This window comes from Suricata suricatta, chromosome 11, assembly GCF_006229205.1.
Source record: "Suricata suricatta isolate VVHF042 chromosome 11, meerkat_22Aug2017_6uvM2_HiC, whole genome shotgun sequence".
Classification (NCBI taxonomy): domain Eukaryota; kingdom Metazoa; phylum Chordata; class Mammalia; order Carnivora; family Herpestidae; genus Suricata; species Suricata suricatta.
In genome coordinates this window covers 54633554-54646798 of record NC_043710.1, presented here as the reverse complement: position 1 = coordinate 54646798, position 13245 = coordinate 54633554, and the positions used below count along the sequence as shown (strand labels likewise).

The window sequence follows — 13245 nt, the reverse complement described above, 5'->3', positions numbered from 1 at the left end:
GTGGTGGCTGAAACATTCAAAATAGGTAAATTACAAAGTAATAATTTGCATAAAAATTTCTTATTTTATGAAGAGTTTAGTTAAGAGTTCTTTATTCACAAGATTTAGGTTATATGTAGTTTTTCAGTCTACTGCATTAAAGTGAAACACACCTATACATAATTTCATACTTAATCTGCTATCAGAACTAATCTTCAAGGTTTAGATTGTTTTCACTAATCTGATTCCTAAAGCCTAAAGACCTTAACCTTAGTTAATGAGAATTCAGTGTTAAAAATAACAGATGTTAAATTAAGAACTTCTCTGTGAAAGACACTATTAAAAAAAAGGGAAAAGACAAGCCAAGAACTGGGAGAAAATATTTACAAAACATATATCTGATAAAGGACTTGAATCCAGATTATACAAAGAAATCTTAAATCTCAATAATAAGTAAACAAATGTCACAATTAAAATGTAGGCCAAAACCTACACAGACACCTCAGCAAGGAGGATATGCAGATGGCAAATAATCATATGAAAGATACTTAGCATCATATGTCATTAGAGGATTGCCAGTGAGAGAGCACTGCACACACTTGTTTGAATGGCTAAAATCTAAACACTGACAGCATCAAATGTTTGCTAAGATGTGGACAACAGGAACTTGGAAAATTCATGCTAGCGGAAATGCAAAATGGTACAACCACTTCTGGAAGTTAAACACAGTCTTATGCAATCAAGCAGTTGGATACTTTAGTAAATGACCAAATGTGTTCAAAACAAGTTCACACAAAAACGTGTACATGAATGTCAGTAGCAACATTACCCAAGCTTGCAAGCAGTCAAGATGTCCTTCAATAGGTGAATGGATTAGGAAACAGTAGAATATCCAGACAGTGGAATATTACTCAGTGACAAAAGGAACTGAACCATTAAGTCATCAAAGGACATGGAGGAACCTTAAATGCATTTTGTCAGGTGAACAGAGCTGACCTAAAAAGGCTATAGTACTGTTTGATTCCAAATATATGATATATGGACAAGTTAAAACTATGGAGACAGTAAAATGATTAGTGTTTGCCAGGGGTTGGGAGGGAGGGGGATAAAGGGAGGATGAATAGGTACAATACAGGGGAGCTTTGGGGTTTGTTAGAAGAATGCAGTGGTGGATACATCTGCATTTGGCAAAACCTGTAGATCTTTACAACTCAAATAGTGAATCCTAATGTAAACTGTGGCTTGTAATTAATAATAATGTGTCAGTGTTGTTTCATCACTTGTAACAAATATATTACACTAATGCAAGATGTTAATAGGAGGGATAATCTGTGTACTCAAGGGATATATGGGAACCCTGTATTCTGCTCAATTTCTCTGTAAACCTAAAGCTGCTCTAAAAGATAAACTATTAATTTAAAAATATATGTATAATTGCTCACCAAAATGAGTAATGATTCAGTTCAGCAGTTATTTACTGAGCAAAGCCTGAACTATGTTAGATTTTTATAGCCGTCTTCTTTAAAGAACTTATAGACACTCCTTAGCCAAAATATACAGTGATTTGGGATAGGCTTTGGTTATAGCAGAATGAATTGAATGGTCAGAAAGTGTTTTAAACTTTGAAAGAAGACCTGCATTGAACCCAGGCTTACCTAGCTGGGTGATCTTATAAAAATTACTTAGCCTTTTAAAATTTCTGTTGTGTCAGCTGCATAAGGTGATGGTTTTAAATGTTAGTTAACAAGTGTGAAACATCTGGTACATAGTAAGCACTCAAATAGTAGTTCTGATAACTAGTTCTATGTTTTCTATCTAACAAGGGAAATGAAGTATGGGTCTTACTGACCTTTATGTCCAATCACATTTTGCCCATGTTTTCTGGATTTTTCCCCTCTAATTCAAGATCACTAAGGGTCAAGTACTTGAAATTATTATTTGCTTGCTGATTTGAAACATTGCAGTTTCTGCTCTGAAGGAGGAACTACTTTTACTGCTGTCTTTGAGATCAAGTAGGCATTTCAGTCATGCTAATAGAACATAGTCTTATTGTTGAAGAACAACAGCAACTAGCTTGAGTCCTAGTCCCTCCCACTCCCGTCAGTAAAAGCTTTCATGTCACAGAGACTTACAAATAGGTATCTGCTAATCTAAGCCTTGAAATATAACTTTAATAAAAAAAATTGAAGAAACTTAAAATGTAAACAGTTTAGCAACTCTAATATTCTTAATAAGCCAAAATTCGGTGTACATTTTGCCCTAAAAATCTGTAAGCCATAATTTATGTTTCCCAATTGATAATGTTTTAAATAGTATAAAATAAATTCCCTCAATTTTGGTTTTTGCTAACAAATAATATTAATCTCTATTTGAAGATGACTATATATATATAGTGAATATTGCTTTCCTTACTAATAGCTTCCAGTAATTTGGAAAGAAAAATTTACAAAACATGGGAAAAAGAAAAAACATTCATAAAAGCGTAGCCATCATTTCTTAGTTAAGCAATCTACTGAAAATGGAAAATGAAGTAAAAACTATTTAAATATTAGATATAAGCTAAGTTAGTGCCTTTTAGTCAGTAGGATTTTCTCTTGATTATAGCTTGCGCTATAAACTGCTTTGGAAACAAATGGAGAAACTCTATAGGAGAAAACAAGACTATCTGGAGGGAGGAAAATGGTTGAAGTGAATGTAAAAATGAATGAATAACTGTCATTTAATATTTAATATTGGATAAATTTGGGCTTGTGCCCCTTAAGGGAAGATACCTTTTATTAAGCAAACTTCCTAGTTATCTGCCCATATTGGCAACAGCATTTATGACTGCACATTTAATATGTCCTCTCTGTTTAAGTCCAACAGAATTTTAAAGAATAACATCTTGAAAAACTACTTTGAGAATAGGTATCTCCTAGGGACTACAGAAGAATTCACTATGTAAGTGTAGGTGTAAACTTCAAAGTACAAGTTGGATGCTTACAAGTACAAATTTACTCCACCAACCTATCTCCCACATTTTCCCTCCTATTTTTTATATCACCATTTTTTTAACCTAAATTATACCAAGCCCTGTTATGTCCTTTCTTTCTCATTTGATCAGATTCCTATTTGCTCTTTCAGATCCAGTTCCATAGTACTTAAATCTACATAGATTTTCCTGTCATCTCTCCTTTAGGAGAGATCGTGGCTCCTCCCCACTTTTTTTATACTTCTGCTAAACCTACCATTTTTTGTATTATAATTCCAACAGCCTTTTCTATAATTAAGTAGACTACCAACACAGTCATCACTGACGAAAATAGATACATTATTCATCCAGTTGTTTAAGGCCAAAATCCAAAGGTTCATCTTTGTTATCTTCTTTGTTGTTTTCCATTCTGGACCATTACCATTCCTGTCAATTTTCCCTGCTAAATATCTTTGTAATCAGTCTGGTTCTATCTTTAGTGCCTCTGCCACAGTTCATAATGTCATCATCTTTGATGAAGTTTTGAGGTGATGGTGGGGTTTGTGGGGTCCAGAGCCTACGGCCAAGAAAGAATTCTTGAAGACATCTTTGGTGCAAAAAGTTGATTTTATTAAAGCATGGGGGGAGGGCCCAGGGGCAGGAAGAGCTGCAGTAGGGTCCTGGCTGGTAACTCATTATACCTTCAGGTTGGGGGGGTGGGTCAGAGATAGAGTAATAAGCCTCTAAGGTATTTTGGAAGCAAGGTTTCCAGGACCTTGAGCGGCTAGCTTTTGCTAGGGAAACACCATTTATCACCATTTAATACAACCTCAGTCATGAGACCCTTCAGATATGTATTAGTAGACCATAAGCTTGGAGCATGATTGTCAGCCTATATGCTGGGGCAGTTGAGACAAAGGAAGTAGACTTAAAGGATCCTTCAGGTTGGGACAATGTTAAGCCACACAAGGTTCTCTTTTGCCCCTAGCAAAGTGTCATATCCAGGCAGCAGAGCTCCTAAAGGAAGGTCATTCTGCAGGTTTTAAGGACTTGTCAGTGGGCTATAGGCAGAGAAGGGGATTTAATTTTTTATTTGCCTTAGTTTCCTACATTACCCTGGCAAACACTTAAGCACATTTCCTTTGTTCTTGGGTAGCCAGGAGTGTCTGAGGAATATCACACATACTTATACATATTCCACATTGTGGTGGGGCAGGGGGCGGGTGCCAGCCTGTATTTTGCCCTCAGGTTACCCCATGCTCCCCTATCATCTTTACTGGGATGCTGTAGTAGTCTGTGTTGTGTTGGATCTAAAGAGTCTCTTGTTGGATTGTGCTTTTATTCTGTTCGGCTAGTCTCTGTCTTTTGATTGGGGAGTTTAATGCATTTACATTTTAAGTAGTTACTGATAAGTAAGTACTTACTTTTGTGGTTATATTTAACATTCTAAAGTTACAACACTCTTGGTGCACCTGGGTGGCTCAGTTAAGCTTCTGACTCTTGATCTCAGCTAGGTCATCAGCTCATGGTTCATGAGATCAAGCCCCACACTGGTCTCAACATTTGACAGCATGGAGCCTGCTTGGGATTCTCTCTTTCCCTCTCACTCCCTCCCCACCCTTCCCCCAATATGTGTGCTTTCTCTCTTAAAATAAAGAAGCTTTATTGTCTTTTTTTTTTTTTTTTGGCTGTTCTTGTAGGTATGTAGTGGTATGTGGTTTTAATCTGCATTTCCATAATGGCAAGAGATGTTCAGCATTTTAAAAATACTTTTTTACCATCCTTATATCTTCCTGATGAAGTATCTGTTCAGAGAAGTTGCTTGTTTTAAAATTTGAGTTGGTTGTTTTCATATTGTTGAGTTTTTTCTTTTTTTAATTTTTTTTTATGGTTTTTATTTATTTTAGAGAGACAGAGACAGTGAGAGCAGGGGAAGGTCAGAGAGTGAGAGACACAGAATCTGAAGCAGGCTCCAGGCTCTGAGCTAGCTGTCAGCACAGAGCCCGACGCGGGGCTCGAACCTATGAACTGTGGGATCATGACCTGAGCTGAAGCCGGACGCCCAACCGACTGAGCCACCCAGGCGCCCCATATTGTTGAGTTTTAAGTGTTTATATATTATAGATACAAGTCATTTATCAAATATATGATTTCCTATATTTTTTTTTAGTCTGCAGGATTTTTTTTTTTTAATTCTCCTAACAGTATTTTCTCCCAAAGAAAAAAATTTAAGGAGTTCTGATAGGAGTGCCTAGGTGGTTCAGTCAGTTGAGCATCCAACTCTTTATTTCAGCTTGGGTTGTGATCCTAGGGACATTGGATTGAGCCCCACCTCAGGCTCCACGCTAGGCTTGTGGCCATGCTGAGCATGGGGCCTGCTTGAGTCTCTCTCTCTCGCTCTCGCTCGCTCGCTCGCTCGCTCTCTCTCTCTCCCCGTTCTGCCTCACTCCTGGGCATACATGCTCTCTCTCGCTCAAATAAAATTTTTAAAAACCTTGATTAAGTTCAGTTTATCATTTTTTTCTTTCATGCATCTTGCTTTTGTTGTTTTATTTTAAAACTCTTTGTCAAAGGTCAAAGTGTAGTGCATGTTTTATAGTTTTGTGCTTTACATTTAGGCCTATAAGCCATTTTGTGTTAATTATTTGTAAATTGTGAGGTATGTGCTACTGTTCATTTCTTTGCACATGGTCATCTAGTTGTTCAGCACCACTCATTGATACAGACTATTTCTTTCTCCATCTAATTTTCTTTGTACTCTTGGGAAAAATCAATTTATTTTTTTGATCTATTTCTGGGCTCTGTTCTCTTCCATTGATCTATGTGTCTGTGCTTTTGCCAGTACCACACTGTCTTGATTACTGTAACATTCTGCTATTATACTAGCCTAGAATGCAGGTGAAATGAGTCTTCTGACTTTGTTCTCATTTTTCAGAATTGTTTTGGTGACTCTAGTACCTTTACATTTCCATATACATTTTATTTATTTATTTTTAAGTAGGCTTCATGCCTAGCAGGAGCCCAACACAGGGTTTGAACTCATGACCCTGAGATCAAGACCTGAGCTGAGATCAAGGGTCAGATTCGTAACCAGCTAAGCCACCTAGGGGCCCCTCCATACATTGAAAAAAATTTCTTTAAATGTTTGTTTATTTTTGAGAGAGACAGAGATAGAGACACAGAGTGTGAGTAGGGGAAGGGCAGAAAAAGAGAGAGGGAGACACCGAATTCGAAGCAGACTCCAGGCTCTGAGCTGTCAGCACTGACTGAAGGGCTCTAACTGAAGAACGTTGAGATCATGACCTGAGCTGAAGTCAGACATTTAGCCTACTGAGCCACCCGAGGCCCTTCCATATGCATTTTAAAGTCAGGCTGTTTAGGGGTGCCTGGGTGGCTCAGTCAGTTAAGCATCTAACTCTTGACTTTGGTTCAGGTCATGATTTTACAGTTTGTGAGTTTAAGCCCTGAATGGGGCTCTGCACTGACTGTGCAGAGCCTGCTTGGGATATTCTCTAAATAAACAAACAAACAAACCTAAAAAGTATCAGGCTGTTCATATCTACAAAAAAGCTTTCTGGAGTTTTCATTTGAATTTCATTTGTATAAATCATGTTGGGAACAGCTGACATCTTAAACTGAAGTCTTCCAATCCAATAACATTGCATATCTGTCCATTAATTTAGATCTTTGATTTCTTTCATCAGTGTTTTGGAATTTTCTACATATAGTTCCTGAACATATTTTGTTAGATTTATACTTAAGGACTTCATATTTTACCCAAGGCCATCATACATTTTTTTTTCTTTTTTGGCCCCCCCATCATACATTTTCTTAATTCCAAAGTTTAATTGTTAATTACAGGTATGTAGGAAAACTGTCCAATTTTCTTTGTTCTCCTTGTATCTTGCAGCCTTGATAACTCAGTCGTTAGTTCCAGAAGGTGTTTTGTTTTGTAGGTTTTTTAGAATTTTCTACATACGTAGTCACATCATCTGTGAATAAAAATAGTTTTAGTTCTTCCTTTCCAATCTGTATGCATTTTCCTTTTCTTTGTTTCTTTTTCATTGTTGTAGTAGGTGGGACTTTGAGTACAGTGTTGAAAAGGACTGGTGAGAGAGGACATGCTGGCCTTCTTCCCAATCTTAGGGGGAGCACATTTCCTCTCCATTGGAAATATTTTAGCTCTAAGTTTATCATATACACCCTTTGTAGGTTAAGGAAAGATCCCTCTGCTTCTAATTTCTTCACAGTTTTTAATCATGAATGAAAGTTAAATTCCTTCTATTTTTTATTGTTTGGTCCTCAAATCAGATAGGCTAGGTCTTTTAAAAATGTCTTTAGATCTTGTCGTATGTAGTCAACTAGGACAAAATTAATCTTTATTTTTGATAAAAGGAAAAGGTGAAATATGTATTTAATGTTAATATATAAGATTAATATTAATGTTTTGTTTATTATATAATGTAAAATAATATACTGATTAATTTTTTAATCCTAACTTCAGTTGAAAACAGAAAACAATGAAAAATATTTCAAAACTTTCCTTAAGGGTACAGGTGAAGTTCTCCATTACTATTAAAGTAATTTAAAGAAGAGTAAAGGGGCCTGGATGGCCCAGTCAGTTAAGTATCAGACTCTTGCTATTGGCTCAGATCGTGATCTTGTGGTCATGAGATTGAGCCCCGCTTCAGCAGGAGGCTGCTTGGGATTCTCTCCATCCCTCTGTCTTTGTGCCTCCCCCCACTTAATAAATAAAATTTTAAAAAAGAATAGTAAAGACAATTATTATATAATTTATACCAGTTTTAGAACCATTCAGCTTATACAGTGGACTTGTTAGTTTTTAACATAATCTTGGGAATTTCACAATAAAAAGTATGTATATAAATAACATGGTATCCTATAATTTTGAAGAGCCATCTGATGGCAAACCCTTACTAAAATTTAAATATGAGTTTCTCTGTATGTTAAGGGGCCGGAATGGGAACAGAATAACCTGTGTGAGTGTCACGGAGCACACTCTTGCTCAGTTGCTGTGGTAAATGGGCAGAAGGTTAAGCCATCAGTTCATTTCCCAGTATCTACTCAACAGTGGGTTTCTTTGTGTTGCTTCACTTGTTAGAGCAATATAGCAAGTGTTATTGAGAGGTAAAACAAAGCGAGTCTTACATTAGACACTGATAGCTTTTTAAAAAGTTGGAATCAGATGTTATTGGATGTTCCAAGGAGTACATTGATAGCACAAATTTTTTGGAAACCAGTGCTGCAGAGTAAACTGTATTGGAAATCAAATCAACATTATCCATCAGTGATGCTGAGGGAAATAGAAATAAATAATATGTGTTTAGTGCACCAGTTATAGAGAATAATGTTGTGGCCTGGGGGAGTGATTTAAGAAAAAAAGAAAACACTTTTTTAGAAAATTACCAGCCATAGGTTTATTTTTCTTAGCCACTTAATTAAGGTAGACTTTATTTTCTCTATATACAGAACTTTCATTCATACAATGTAGCTTTAAACATAACATATAAAAGGGAAACCAGTTAATTTAAGTATAACATGCTTTCAGAGGCATGAAATGTTATTTAAGACCTTTCCTATAATGGCCATGGAGTATTTCTTGAGCATCCATACAGATTAGATCTTGAACAGCTGCATGGAGCACACAGAAGTCATGATTCCTGCCTCTGTGAACTAACTTGAATAAAGTCTTTCATCTAAAGATCTCACTGTTTATCTATTTCATGAATCCCTCATCTCATCTCTGAAGGGCTCATTCAGTTTAATACAGTTCAACTTTGTGGCTCAGAGCTCTAGAAATTGCTGTTGTAACTTACAATGCACAAAAAGATAAAGTAATTTCAGAAAAATTTTCGCTATATATTAACTAACTAGAATTTAAATAAAAATTTGAAAAAGAAAAAAGAAACTTTTTAAAGAATTAGATAAAATCAACTCTAAAATGATGTGTTTTTTTGGTGAAGATTTAGAATGATGAGTAGGGATTCTAACTCCAACCTAACAAGTTATGTGATCATAAGTAAATTCTGTATCCTCTTCGGTATCCAGTTTCTCTATGATTATAACAAGGCCCAACAGAGTTAAGAGAAATAAATGTGTAGAAATGCTTGTTAAGTTCATTTGTTCTGTATAAATTTTGAGTGCTGTCAATCTGCTTTCTTAGTCCTACTCATAATCAGAGGCTCAGAAATCCCATGTTCTGCAACCAATTTGCTGTAATTAAACTGAATAAGTCAACTGTCGTATCATTTAGATGTAATTTATTAAGAAAATATCTGATGAGGAGCACCTGGGTGGCTCAGTCAATTGAGCATCTGATTCTTGGTTTTGGCTCAGGTCATGATCTTGTGTTTTGTGGGATGACCATGCAAAGCCTGCTTGGGGTTCTTGGGATTCTCCTCTCTCTCTCTCTCTCTCTCTCTCTCTCTCTCTCTCTCTCTCTCTCTCTCCCCCTCCTCTGCTATGACATGCATGTTCTCTCTAAACTAACACAAAACAAAACTAACCTAAACTAAAAAACTAAAGAAAAGAAAAAAAGAAAATTTAAAAAATAAGAAAAATAAAATCATGTTTTCTTCACCTGGAAACTTATATCACATATTGCCACTTACTTGGTAGTAACCATGTGTTACCTCCCATTTTATATTGTATACTTCTTATCCTGTCCACATATTACGAGTTCTTTTAATTTAGAGATTTTTATTTATTTGAACCTTCACAAAAATTAATATGTACTGCCTTCAGAGTATGGAACAAATTTTTGTTACTTTTTTTTTTTATTATTGCTTTAGAATATCCCACGTGTTTTCTTCCAATAATGGAAATGGTCCAATTCAACTGTAATTTTACAAATGACTTTATTTATTATGCTCAAACCACCTGGTAATAATCTTAGAAATCTGGTGCGTTTATCCCCCCGCCCCCGAGGAAAAACCAGAGAAATTTTGATTCAGACATTTCTAAGTCAGAATGGCAAAAACTCAGAAGGAATTTGGCTCTTATACATTCTAAATAGAATAATGTAAGTGGCATTTATTCATGCAATTACTGGAGGTTATTGGCTTCAACTAAATGCTAGCCTTGTTGCTATAGCCTGGAGACATAGTGATTTAAAAAAAAAAAAAGACAAGAGCCCTACCTGATGGAGTTTATAGTTAGTAAACAGAAAAAAAATTATTTAAACCAGACAATATCATAATAAGGATTATGAATAAGTAATGTGATATGAGGGAGAGTAACTGGGTGGAGGGTGAGCTACTTTGTATACAGTGATTAGAAAAAGCCTCTTAGAGAAAGACAAAGACTTGAAGGACAAGGAAATGCCTAGATTGTGGTCTCTAAATCTGGTTTCTCCCAGAAAGGAGTCAGAATTCCTTAGAAAACTAGCTTACTACAGATCTAGAATAGGAACTGTAAAAGAAAACAAAGAAACTATCAAAGTCTGTTGGGGTCATGCTGTGGGAGCCAACTGGGAGAACTCCTTACTGACTATAGTAAAAAAGAAAATAGTGACTGTAATACATTGAAGTACATCCATTATTCAAAATATATGGGTTCATGATGTTACTTTAAAAATTGTTCACCTTTAGGCAAAACTGGACAAATCAAATATTTATCTTGCCTTTCTTTTGAGAGATGTACCTCAGGATAACCAAATAGTTCAAGAAGGGAAGCTCTTTAGAAAAGAATTCTAGGGATGCCTGAGTGGCTTAGTTGGTTAAGTATCTGACTTTGGCTCAGATTATGATCTCAAAGTTTGTGGGTTTGAGCCCTGCGTCAGGCTAAGAGCTGACAGCTCAGAGCCTAGAGCCTGCTTTGGATTCTGTCTCTCTCTCTGCTCCTCCCCCGCTCTCACTCTGTCTCTCAAAAAAAAAAATTAAGAAAAAATTTTTATAGAGTTCCAGCTAATAAATGCAGAAAGAATGGTAAACTATTCAGTTTTCATGAAATGAAATTAAACACCTAGGCAATAAAATTTTTCATATTTTCCTATATATGATTTTGAATATTTTGTGTTAGGAAATTTAAAAATCACCTTAAAGGCATGGTGGTGAGAGGTCAGGTAGGAATGCAAGTGATGGGAAAATATTTCTTAGAAACAGGAATATGAAAAAGGTGCAGAGGTGAAAAAGTACTGTACATATTCAGGGAACACTTAATGAATGGGATCCCCAAGTATGGGGATGTAAATGGAAATACTGTCGCTCTGTAGTTGTATGTGAGTTCTCAGAATACCTTGTAGGAGTGAAACCAAACTATTGCCAATTTCAGGAGGAACTTGAGATTCAAAGGGCTTGTTTAAGTTCCTGCTACCCTTTGGGCACATTGAAATAATGATAAATAGAAGCATTCAACAATGGATTTAATCAAGCCAAATTGGTTTGGCAGTAGACCTTAGTAGAAAGGTGCCATGTATATACAGTGTAGCATTGGTTTTACTTGGTCAGCCTCTGCTTAAAGTAGGCAGTCTATTAATTAATGTGATTGTTCTTCATCTCAGCATTTTATTTATTGTTTGAAGTTACATGGAGAGAAAAATATCCTAAAGCTTATGATTTCTAAATCATTACATTGAACCCTGTTACAGTATTAAGGGACAGCATATGTTCCCGTCTCAAAGTAATATATTCTGTGTTCAGAGTGAGTAGTTTAACCTTGCCAATAAAATAATCTTCTCTGGGGGCACCTGGGTTGGCTGTCAGTTAAGCGTCTCACTTTGTCTCAGGTCATGATCTCATGGTTTGTGAGTTTGAGCCCTACATTGGGCTCACTGCTGTCAGTGCAGAGCCCACTTTGGATCCTGTCTCCCTCTCTCCCAGCCACTGCGTACTCTTGTGTGCACTCGTGCTCATTCTCTCTGTCGCTCTTTCTCTCGCGCGCGTGCTCTCGCTCCTTTTCAAAAATAAACATTAAAATATCAAATAGTCTTTTCTGTTCAAATCCTGATTCTCACTGTACCTAGTGTAGATGAATATTCTGTTTTATCCACATTCATGTTGTATGGATAACAATAAGTGGGTACGTTTCTTTGTAAAACTAATTTCTTTATTTGAAGTAATTTGGCCATGGTATTATTTGAAAAGAAAAAAAAACCCCTTAAGATCTGTTTTGAGTCAAAATGACTAATACGGAATAGCACCAGGGCTTGTTCATTTCTTTTACAAGTGAATGTGTATTTGTCTGCTCCCAACTGGAAGTGATAGTGTCTTTCATAATCTGTGAGAGTTTGGATTTAGAAATGCAGTGCAGTGCCACCGCAGAGGAATGCTTGGAAATTGAGATGTCAAACTATGTAATCAGAGCTCTGCAGAGGTGGGCAAGTGTGCACTCCGTGACAGTCCAAGGCGGTTTGCTTTTAGCTGGTTAAGTCGTTTGGTGAAGTGGAAAGCATATCAACTGAGTTTCCGTTTTTTCATCCTTATAGTTATTCTTTCCTAAAAATGGACATGAGAGGACTGCAACAATAATAAGACAAGTTATAATGTTCTACCATTTATCATTGGTTCTTCTGAGTTAAATTTACATTTGGAAAAATGAGATTTGCCAATTAACATATTTTAAGGAAAAGAGTTTCTTTTATGGCATAATACTTATCTTATAAAAAAAATATATCTATATATGTATTTTAACAGGGTATCCAGAAGTTGGCTAGTCAGTATCTGAAGAGAGATTGGCCTGGAATAAAAGCTGATGATCGGAATGATTACAGGTAACTTAATAAGTAGATCTTGCCCATTTTCTCTAAAAAATAAGTTCACTCAAAGCCATGTCACATATAGATAATGTAGACTTCAGTGTTTAAAAAAAATTGCTTTTCTTTGCTATGTTTTTAGACATAATTTCAAAATTATCAGAAAATGTTAATGTTCCACAACATATGCAAATAATCTGTATAAAATAGTTTTCTTATGTGTTAAACCAAGATTATGGGTTTTTTTTTTATTGATTAATACCTATGTATGGAATTTTAAAGAACGTGTCTGACAATAGAATGCAAATTGTTTCCTGAGTGATCTACAAATGAAACACGTTATTACAACAATAATGAAACAAGATTATAGTGTTCTGCCATGTTCATTGATTCTTTAATTCTGAAATTCTAAATTTGGAACGATGAAATTTTATGAGCCTAGGGAAAAGAGTTTCTAGGTTTTACACACACACACACACACACACACACACACACACACACACACACCACACACCCCAGTGTATCCAGAAATTGGCTAGTCAATATCCCACACACAAATTTTTTTTTACTTTTTATTTTTTATTTTTTTAAGTAGTTTATTGTC

At 35.8% G+C, this 13245-nt stretch overlaps 1 protein-coding gene across 2 annotated transcripts in view; it reads left to right on the top strand.

Moving 5' to 3' along the window:
* The window catches only part of FCHSD2 (FCH and double SH3 domains 2), a 269715-nt gene that overhangs the window by 121458 nt on the left and 135012 nt on the right, over positions 1–13245 (top strand). For both annotated transcript variants that reach the window (XM_029914695.1, XM_029914697.1), the window contains exon 4: positions 12583–12659. In XM_029914695.1, coding sequence (XP_029770555.1) covers positions 12583–12659 — 77 coding nt within the window. The remainder of the gene's footprint in view (positions 1–12582; positions 12660–13245) is intronic.